The sequence below is a fragment of the Lathyrus oleraceus genome, chromosome 3, assembly GCF_024323335.1.
Source record: "Lathyrus oleraceus cultivar Zhongwan6 chromosome 3, CAAS_Psat_ZW6_1.0, whole genome shotgun sequence".
NCBI classification, from domain to species: Eukaryota; Viridiplantae; Streptophyta; class Magnoliopsida; order Fabales; family Fabaceae; genus Lathyrus; species Lathyrus oleraceus.
The window spans coordinates 30,665,932-30,677,179 of record NC_066581.1 but is presented as its reverse complement, the minus strand read 5'-3'; the positions used below and the strand labels follow the sequence as shown (position 1 = coordinate 30,677,179).

Genomic DNA, 11,248 nt, shown 5'->3' with positions numbered 1-11,248 from the left:
AAAATATAAAAAATTGGTTAATAAAGTGACGAAGTTGGTTAATACACGTCCAGATATTAAAAATAATCTTTACTAGTACACCAAAGTTGGTTAATAAAAAGTAAAAAGTTGGTTAATAAAATTATGAAATTGGTTAATAAATGTTCAGTTGTCCAAATAAATTTTGAGTAGTCATCAAAGTTGGTTAATTCAATGTAAAAAATTAGTTAATACAATTATAAAATTGGTTAATCACATAATTTTATATCAATATCATTTAATTTTAAAAAAAATAAATAGTTTTTAATAGAATTTAATTGAAATGCACTGACAGTGTAAAGATATTTTACATTGTCAGTTAATTACAACCATTGATTTGTTAGAGAAATTTGACTTTTATTGTAATCACATATAAAGTAACACAAACGGATGATTGTGATATATTGATAGTATAAAAGTTTTTACACTGGCAGTGTATAACAATTAATCTCTTTTTAATATTCTATTTTTAAAAATATATATTATTACAATATTTTACTGTTCACCGTATTGGTGAACAGTGAAATACGGGTGTAGGTGTAGATTTTGGTGTAGGAATATCATTTCTCTATTTTGATATATGCAATGAATAAGTTTGTTATTAGTAGTGGAATATTAAATGTTTTTTTGTCCTGATTGTCCTTGTCAGTTTTATGGATGTGTACTATGATATGAGGATCTGACACATGATATTCAATGGGTACTAGTTTCTTTATTATTGTGTACTACGTTTGGATTGTTTTACATTGCTTCTATGGAAAGTGACAAGAAAGTGAGAGAAAATATATAGATATAAGAATCAGGATGTCAATAAAAGAGAGAAATTAATTTTTGTCCATCATAAAAATATGGAGTGTAAATTAGTTTCCCAAAAATATATGTGTAGATTTGATTTTTGTCTTTTAAAAAAAAATCAAATTAAAATCCCTTTGCAAGATGATTACATACTCGTATGCATCTTCCACATTAGTGTTTGTTGTTTTATTTTTTCTTACTTATTTATTTATTTGTTTTGTTTTCTTAGCGTTATTATTAGCTACTTAGTTTTTCTTCAGTTTATTTAAATTTGTGATGGCCTTTGAGCCCATTCTTTGTTTTTTTATATATACCATCATGTCAATAATTGCACCCTCCTCGTTATGTTGATTAATTGATTTAATTAACTTGATATAGCTAATGTATATTAAAGCTATCTTTAACAATTTCACGAATCACATCAAAACTTTTTCAAGATTAATTTCAAAATCAATTGTTTTCATAATAAATTTTAAACGTTTGATCTAACATCAAGTACGCCCCCGCCACATCCAAACTATTTTCATAATCAAACTTTAAGTCAAAACTCAATTTAGTAACAAACTTGGACGAAAAATGAGGTGGTATGGAGCCTTCCATTCCCTTTCCCGATTACTTGGATACGAGTAGCCTTACTCGGACATTCGAGTATTTGTCGTCCGTCCAAAATACATTAACCTTATTTAAATTCTTTTGCAATTAAGGATGAAAAGGGAGATGATCTAGAGTCTTTTATTCCTCTTCTCGAGTACTTGGATACGAGTTGCATTATTCGACCATCCGAGTATTCGTCATCCATTTAAAACACCCTAACCGTTATAAAATCCTTTTATAATTAAGGATGAAAAATGAGATGGTTTTGAGCCTTCGACTCCTCTTCTCGATCATTTGGATGCGAGTTGTCTTACTCGACTATCTGAGTAATCGTCATCCCACAAAACTCCCATCATATTAAATCCAACTGATTAATACTTTTTTCAAAAAGAACATTGTTCAATCCCTTCTAACGCGCATAATAAATTAGTGCTTAAGCCTCCGTCGAGAGTAGACAAGCCAATGTTTAGCCTTTAGAATGCGATTCAAACAGTTGGTCATTAAAAGACACCAACAAACCGTAGTTCCCCGAACTACGAATGCTCTGATTTCCTTATTGCACCATAAGGTTACGTTGACACGAGATTGTGAGATCTTGGCGAACACACTAATAAAAAATCTCACTTTCCCTTTTTTGAGGTTTCCTTTCATTTCTCTTTTCAAATATTTTATTCACTCGAAGAAGACAATTAGCATAAGTCAATATTCTAAATCGCAAAATAACTAAAAGTTTCTCATTGAGTACAATGGACGTGAGGGGTGATAATATCTTTCCCTTACGTAATTGACTCCCGAACCCGGATATGGTTGCGACGGTCATTATTCTATTTTTTAAGGTTTTATCGATATTTTCCTATTCCTTCATTGGAATAACTAAAGTTCGGTGGCGACTCTGTTCGAATCATTTTTTCCGTGACCATCGCGAAGGATCGTATTTTTCGAGACGTGACACGCTGCCGAAAGGGGTCACGAAAAGACTTGAAGCCATGTGCAGAACCTTCCTTTGGACAGGTAAAAGTACCATCACTAGAAAGGCCCCGGTAGCATGGAGGAATGTTTGTGCCCCGAAGATGCAGAGAGGACTGAATGTGATAGCCATAACAAAATGGGATCAAACTTATCTTATTAAGATGTTGTGGTATCTTTGCAATAAAGAGGATAGTCTTTGGATAAGATGGGTTCATACATACTATGTAAAGAAGGAAAATATCATGATTGTACCGATAGGAGGTAATTGCTCATGGATTATGATGAGTATTTTGCAGTAACGGGAAAAGATGCAGAAAATGCAACAATGGCATGATCTGAAGGGGGAGGAAAAGTTCGGCATGAAGAATGTGTATTATAGTCTGGTGGAGAAACACCAATCAATGCCATGGAGGAAAATTTTCTATGATAATGCAGCTCGCACTACGCCAAAAACTGGAATAGACAGCGCACCTTAGAGGGCGCTTTATTACAAAAGCGCACTCTAAAGTGAAGAGAAAAAATAAGGAGCGAACAACTGGAATAGACAGCACACTTTAGAGGGCGCTTTTGTAACAAAGCGCCCTCTAAAGTAATGAGGAAATGGAGGAAATGGAGGGACACCAATAGAGGGCGCGTTTATGAAAGCGCCCTCTAAGGGTACCCTTAGAGGGCGCTTTTAAAAAAGCGCTCTCTAAGTCCATGTACATTTCCAGTTTATAAGGCGCTTTTAGAAAGCCTTAGAGAGCGCTTTTAGAAGCGCCCTCTTAGGCCCCCTTTAGAGGGCGCTTTTTTTACACAAGCGCCCTCTAAGGTCCCCTTTAGTAAACATTAAAATTATAACATATACTGCATGTCTCTTTATTTTCCCTCGCTATATGCTATTTCGTTTACGTAACTGGGTTTTCTCTCTACTGCGATTACTCTCTACTGCGATTACTCTCGTCCTCCGTTCGTTCTCCCTCCCTCACCGTCATCGTCGCCGTCTCCTTTTTCTGCTGTTGCGTTCACGTTCACTGAGTTATCTGCGTCCACCGTCACTGTTCACTTTCTTCTCCATCGTTACCGTCACCTTGAAGGTATTTCTCTCAATAGTTTGTATTTTCAGGTGTTTGATTAGGGCATTTTCTAAACTGAGTTTTACATTTTGTGCATTATGTTGATTAATGTTGTTTAGGGCAAACGAGCACTATATGGTGTTCATGAGCACCTTGTTGAAAATCATTTTTTGTTATTTTTTTGTGTATAGTTTTGATCACTGAATGTTGTATGTTGTATGGTTATGTAAGGTTTTTTATTTCTGATTGAAAACTGATGTCATTTGGAGTGTGTTTGAGCTTGTGCTTGGAAGTTTGATGATTATGGATGCAAGTTTGTTCATGTTCCAAACACCATAAGTTTGCATTGGTCTTTTGTATGCAGTAGGTGTGTGTGAGTTTGTATTCAATAATGATGAAAAAAAGAGAGAGTTTAGATTGTTGTAACATGAGAGAAATGGAAGGTATATGAATGTGTTTTTTGTGTAGCTTCACGAATATGGTCATTGTCTTACTTGGGTCTTATTGAATCATTTCTATATTACAGATAAAATGGCTAGTAACCAAGATGATACCCATGACGCGAGTGGATCACGTAACAATGTTGAAAATGAAATCAAACGAGGATTGACTGTTATGAAGTCAATCATTCGTGCAAGAGACAAGGGTGAAAAATTCGAAGTACATTGGAGTGCTGAAGACCAACTAATTGAGCCTAACGGTTCAATGTTGGCAAGTTACATTGGTTTCCTTGTTCGACAACATATTCCGATTACATGTGATAATTGGAGAAGTCCGGAATTGAAGGTTGGCAAAGAAAAAATATGGTCCAAGATACAGGTACTTACCATATATTGTTATATGTTTTTTTTGTTGACTATTTGTTGACCATATATTGTTATAATATTACTTATAATAACACACTCCATGTGTATGTTTTTTAGAGATCCTTTCACATCGATGAAAGCCGGCAAAAATATTGTATTCAATTGGCCGGAAAAAGACTCCGAGGATTTCGATCCTTTTTGTCCAACAAATTTCTCAAGGATGAGGAAGGAAAATTTGTTGAAGCAGAACGGTCAATGAAGTATGCGGAGATTATTTCAGCCGAAGAATGGGATAACTTTGTCGCCAAACGAAGAAACGAAAAATTCCATGTAATGTCTATTAATTATGGTATTATACAATTGTTAAGTTACTTGGTTCTGATATGCCTTAAACTTTTTTATCCAGGAAGTAAGCGACAAAAATCGGAAAAGGGCATCAAAACCCGCGTATCCGTACAAAAAAGGGCGTACGGGATATGCATGGTTACAACAAAGAATTGTGAGTATATTCAAATGCTATGAGCTTATACATTGTCACAATATGTTATAATTGATGATCTTATAATCTGATTCAATGTGTAGCTAGCCGAGGAGAAAAGTGGCGCAACATCTCTTCCGGAGCACGTATTGTGGAAGGCTGCTCGGGTTGGGAAGGATGGGGCTGTCGTTGAAGCGGTTCAAAATGTTTATGACGAATGTGTAAGTATATATAACATTATTTCTTTAATTATATCGAAAATTTTGTTAGACATATAATTCATTTTTAATCTCCTCTAATAATATTTCAGGAGACTTTATCCCAAACCTTACCTTCAACCGAGGTCCAGGATTGCAGGAGCCTACTTAGTCGAGTACTAAATGTTCCTGAGTATTCCGGTCGTGTGAGGGGTAAGGGTTTTGGTGTGACTCCGTCGTTATTTTATAAAAAACCAAAAACAAAAAATCCTTAACAAAGAGGTGATGGAGACCTTGGCGGAGTTAAGGGCACAAGTACTCGAACTGCAAAAGGAGAATGCAAGGTATAAAGAGGAAAGGCGCGGTTCCGAGGAAAAACATACTAGTGACCGAGCTAGTATCAATTGTCAACCGAAATTTCCCGAGGTAATTATATATGTTATTATGAAATTAAAATAGCAATTTTTTACTTGACACATATACACGTTAACAATAACATATTTATTATTGGTTTAGGGCATTACACCTTGTCAGCTGTATCTATCGTCACCAACTTATCGCATAGTTGGCAAGGGAAAAATGCACAACACTTCGGGTGAATTACTTCACCATAATCCCTTCCCGGTGGGATATATGAAAGTTTCGGTTGACCTTGTATTAGATACGGACGCGCTTCTACCATTACCTGACGTTGTTTCAGAGACAACGTTGATGCGAGATGCAGTCGGATCCTTTGTTGGATGGCCGTCAGATCTAATTTTCCCAGATGCCGAGGTATATATGTTCTAAATGATTATGAATATTTAGTATTCACATTTCAATTCAGCTACAATTATGATATTTAATCAATCCTTATTACATGGTAATGTTAGACTCCTACAAGACCCACACATAAAGCTGGTAAAGGGATTTCAAGACGCATCGAGTCGGTTGCATCTCAAAAAGAGGTACAAATATATATACCCATTGAATTATATACGCAACGATTCTGTTGCATCACAAAAAGTCATGATTTAATTTATATGAATTTTTAGGTTCCCGGTCGAATGTTGAAAAAAGCTGGTAAGGATATTCCAACGAAGTCCGGGACAAAAACAAATCCTAAATCTCAAAAATAGGTACAAATATATATACCCATTGAATTATATACACAACGATTCTGTTGCATCATAAAAAGTCATGATTTAATTTATATTTTTAGGTTCCCGGTCAAATGTTGGACAAAGCTAGTAAGGAAATTCCAACGACGTCCGGGACAAAATCTCAAATTATGATGCGTCTTGAGAAAATGGTGGAAGAGTCAGATATTATGCACGGCGCCATCCGTAGTGTAGATATGGATGAAGGTGTTTTCGGAATTGCTCATTCCGAATTAATTGCAAAGGAGGACATGCAACAACTTTTTGAACACGAAGAATTGGACATCGCTGTCATTCATACATACATATGGTACTCCGATCAATCTATTATTTACTTAGTTGAACAATTTATTTACACATTTTAATGAGTAGTCTAATGTTTATTATGTTTCTATTTAAGGTATATGTATGACACATTGATGCGGGGAACTGAATTGTGTAACCGATTCAATTTTATTGCTGCTTCCCGTATCAACACAACGTTTATAACGAAAAATCCAACATCCGTAATGAATGAACTAGTCGATAGATTCATGGTGGCCGGCGATAATACTACACCCAGTTTGTATTTTTACCGTTTAATTCTGGCAACGAGTTAAATTTTCTTTCTAATAATTTCATTCTAATCTATGTATATCTTTTACGTAGAAAATTTTCATGCATCTAAATTTTTGTTTTATTTTACAGTGGTCACTGGGTGTTGGTTGCTATGGATCTTTCGAGACTAATGGTGTATTATCTCGATTCGTTACCGGGTAATTGGAGTAAATATCCGAGTATGAAGAAGACGGTTGACGCGTAAGTGAAATTCCCCTAAATATTCGTGTGTATTTGTATATTTAATTATGTGTGTCAGATTGATCTCAATATACGTTTTTATTTTGTTAGGGCAATACTAAAATTTAGATCGAAAAAGAATTATCGTAATAGGAAGGACATTACCTGGGTCAGAGTTCAGGTATATATTAAGTTTCTTATTTTTGCTTATAATAGTGTTTGTAAGAAATTAACTATATATATATATATATATATATTGTTTGTTTTTCTGTGTAGTGTCCTCAGCAAAACAATTCGATTGATTGCGGATTTTTTGTATTGAGATTTATGAGAGATATCATTGCGTTGAATCGTATAGACATCCCAAAAATGGTATGGAATAATAACTTAGGGTTTATTTTAATATTATCGGATATTTCATCTAATTTGTTACTAAATCATGAATATGTTTTATTCTCTTAATTGTAGTACTTTGACGAATACAAATCTTACTCAAGAGCTCATTTGGATGAAATGAAGGATGAATTGTGTCAATTCATTATTGATCATAGAATCATATAGGTTGTAGTTGTTGTACATATATGTATGGAATGTTGTTGTACATGCATGAATATCAATATATTAATGTTGTATATATGGAGGATTAATGTTGTATATAAATGGATTCATGTTGTATATATCAATGGATTAATGGTGTATAACATTGGATTAAAGGATGAAATCAATATGAATTTTACACTTTTGCAGTATGCGAACAGGTTCCCAATTAAATACCCACTGTTTTTCAAACAATTTTTTTAAAAATAACTAACACTTTAGAGGGCGCTTTCTGTAGGAAGCGCCCTCTAAACACTTTACATTGACAACTTTAGAGGACGCTTTGTCCAGAAAGCGCCCTCTAAGGTGGCCCTTTATGGACCACTCCAGAGGGCGCTTTTTTCTGAAAGCGCACTATAATGTGGCCCTTAAAGGGCCACTTTAGAGAGCGCTTTCTCCAGGAAAACAAAGCATTGTCTTTACCTATGCCAGCGTCACTTTAGAGGGCGCTTAAAAGCGCTGTTATAGGCCAAAATAAGCGCCCTCTTTTCCCTTATTTGGCGTAGTGTCGACCAAGACCACAGTTTATGTTGTGGCTTGCGTGCCATGATCTACTTGCAATAAAAGTTAGGATGATAAAGTTTGGTATGTTGAACGACAACATGTGCGTACTCTGTGATAGTGTGGAAAACTTGCAGCACCTTTTGTTCGAATGCAGGATCATGAGGAACATATGAAAAGTGGTGCTGAATTGGATAAATGTGGATCATGAACCACAGGGCTGGGATCAAGAATTGTAATGGGTGATTAATGCTAATAAGAGCAAACATTAGAGAGCCAAGATTCTTAGAATGTTGTTGGTGGAAACAGTTTATGAGTGTTGGAAACATATGAACGAAAGTGTTTACAACATTAGTAATAGCAATACTAGTATAAAGGAAAATACTATAGATAATAGTGTTCATAGAATTTGGACGAAATCTAGCCTTCGAAAGTATATTGCTCAATTGCTTTTGAGATAGGTGGTTTGTGAGCATATAGTTTTAGGTGTGTTTAGCTGGACCCCTTTGGATTATTTTGTACAAATTGTTTTGGATATATATAAATTCTTATTTTCCCCCCAAAAATTAGAGAAAGTATTTACAAACAGTAAAATTTAAAATGGTTTAAATTTCCATTATTAATCGCAGAAAGGTCATTTTATACTAGGTATATTAAACCGGTTTTGGTGGCCGTTAGTGTCAAACTGACGTATATCTAACCATAGTCAAAATTATGGTGTTATTTGAAAATGCCAATTTGCAAAAATTTGATAGTTTTAACATCCATTTAACTGCCATAATAGTTAGTTTTTATAATATATATATATATATATATATATATATATATATATATATATATATATATATATATATATATATATATATATATATATATATATATATATATATATATATATATATATACTACAAATTATATATTGTAACTTACAAATATATAAATAAATATATTTTCACATAAAATAAAATTAGTTAATTATGACCACTTGTGATAGGATAATTTTAGCTACCAAGCATCTCATAATAAATAAGTAATATCAAACATTCTTTACCTTTTACATTCTTATCTGGAGGAACAACATAAGTACCTTAAAAATTAAAATAATAAATAACATATGTTTTGATAATTCTATTGTGATGTTCTAGGTTAACTCTGATTATCAAGGATGTGATCTAACTCTTTAGCAAACCTCTTCATTACTTGAGAGGGCAAACAAATTGGCAACATGAAACAATCTTCTCCTTTTGCGTTCTTATGAGGAACAATATAAGTTGCACCTGGAAAAGGTCCAGCCCCACCTTTTGCGACTCCACCATACACCCCTTCACCCCATCCAAAATTCACTTCTCTAAATTTAGCTCGAGTCAAATCTGAAATAATACATGATCTCACGGTTGTAAATAAGCATCGATCCTTAATAACCATAAGATCTGCTACAGACTGTATGTATTCCTCTGTAACTTCGGTTTTTACTTTCCTTATTAACTCAACTGCATATCCTAGTGAGTTTTCACAAAGTTTCCCTGCAGTGGTGACAGTTGATGGATAAGCAAAAAAGTTACCGTAATATCCAACAAGTTGGGGGGAATGATTATTGTTAAACCTCGAACGTGCATTGACGATGACCATCATTCGTACTTCATCTTGTGGCTCTAACTGCAATGCTTTTGTGCGACAATACCAAAAACATGCAGTGATAATATCAAATGTGGTACATTGAAATGGAACCAAGAGACGAAGTGCAGCTATGTCTGAAGGTTTAAAGAAGAAAGATTGATGGAGTATGGTTGTAGTATCTTCTTCCTTGATGGTATTATTTGGTGGAAGTACTTGTTCATATTCACGATGGTTACACGTAATGCATGGGGGATCTCTTGCCATGAGAATCTCTCTACGCCAGATTGGTTGAATGGAAGGTTGATGTGCTCCTCGAGCCATTTCTGCCCATGTATCCATGAACTGTTTAATACCAACTCCATCGCTCATTGTATGGTTAAAATTTATTACCAATATCAAGCCACCACACTTGAGACGTGTCACCTGTAATGTTTTAAAATATTTTACAAACCAACAAAACCCATTTTATCAAACATTTATTTATTTTAGTTATAAAATAACAAAAATATATACACTACAAGAATTTTGATTTTAAACAACAACACATAAGTCGTAAAATCTATATCAATGGACGTTTTGTTCTACTTTGTATTTTAAAATTAGGCTCTTAAAACACAACAAATTTTAAAAAAATCACATTTCATTTAAATTGTGAATAAAATTAAATAGGTGAAGGAATCATGTTTAGATTTACTTATTTAAATTTTAGTGATTCAGGAATTATAAAAACTAACTTGTATGAGTCGAATGGGACGATCAATAATTAGTTCTGAGCCAGTAACATCGTACAGAAGTTCTTGGAAGCAAGGGAATGGTGGATGGAGTGAGTCACCAAATTGATCAAGTGTTACATCAGCTTCAGCTTCAATGAACATGACACCTTCACCAGTACAATCAACCATCAACTTGCGTCCAACACCTTCTTTAATCCTTCCCGCAAATGGATAGTAATGAACAAGTGTTTGTGAGAGTGCATTTCTCAGAACTTTAACAGGGTCTTTCTCTTCCATTGATGGTTCATGGCGATAGACAAATATGAATGGGATATTGAAACGCAAACCTTGTTGATCATCAATGTCAGATAGTAATTTAACTTCTCGAGGAGTTGAAGAAGCTGGAAGCACCAACTCTTGTTGGAACCTCCTCACTGTGAATATTAATGGTGATGAAGACATGTTAGAGCTTTGTGTTTGGAACGAGTGATATATACATTGATTGTGTTTATTTATAAATGGAGTGTTTGTGGTACCCACAAAAATAAATATAAAAAATTTGAAAATCTAAGAACCATGTGATAGAATTGCACCTTATCTTCTAACGGTAGTGATAGTTTTCAAGCAACGTGAAGTTTGTTTTATGGGGGAAACATGTAATAGATATTTATAGTAGGTAGATTAATAAAAGGAAGCAATGAAGCCTAGAGAGAACAAGAGATGAGAATTGAAACAAATTTTAACAGTATAATTTAAAATAAGATATCATTATGTAAGATAGGAAATGAGTCATATTGAATTTAATTTGTTTCACTTCGGTTCGATTCCATAAAATTGGATTCGAATTGGATATAGATTCTCGAATCGACTTAAAGCTCAATTCAAATTTAATATAATTTTTTTTTTAAGTTTAAATTCAATTTATTTTAAATTTACGAATAATTTGATTCAATTCATTATGAATAATTTATTCCCTTCAAATACTATTTTTT

General features: G+C 33.9%; 1 protein-coding gene across 1 annotated transcript; it reads right to left on the bottom strand.

Moving 5' to 3' along the window:
- Positions 1–8,917: 8,917 nt before the first annotated feature.
- Positions 8,918–10,764, bottom strand: LOC127132290 (benzyl alcohol O-benzoyltransferase). Its single transcript, XM_051061202.1, has 2 exons — positions 10,278–10,764; positions 8,918–9,966 (listed from the first exon to the last, which is right to left on the bottom strand). Exons 1-2 carry the CDS (start codon positions 10,716–10,718, stop codon positions 9,073–9,075), a joined length of 1,335 nt encoding a protein of 444 aa, XP_050917159.1. The 5' UTR covers positions 10,719–10,764; the 3' UTR covers positions 8,918–9,072.
- Between the last annotated feature and the right edge of the window lie 484 nt (positions 10,765–11,248).

Excerpts from the sequence above, each read along its gene's own strand:
- LOC127132290 (XM_051061202.1), bottom strand. The coding sequence starts at position 10,718 with ATGTCTTCATCACCATTAATATTCACAGTGAGGAGGTTCCAACAAGAG. Across the intron at positions 9,967-10,277 it reads GTCCCATTCGACTCATACAA|GTGACACGTCTCAAGTGTGG; the intron begins GTTAGTTTTTAT and ends AAAACATTACAG.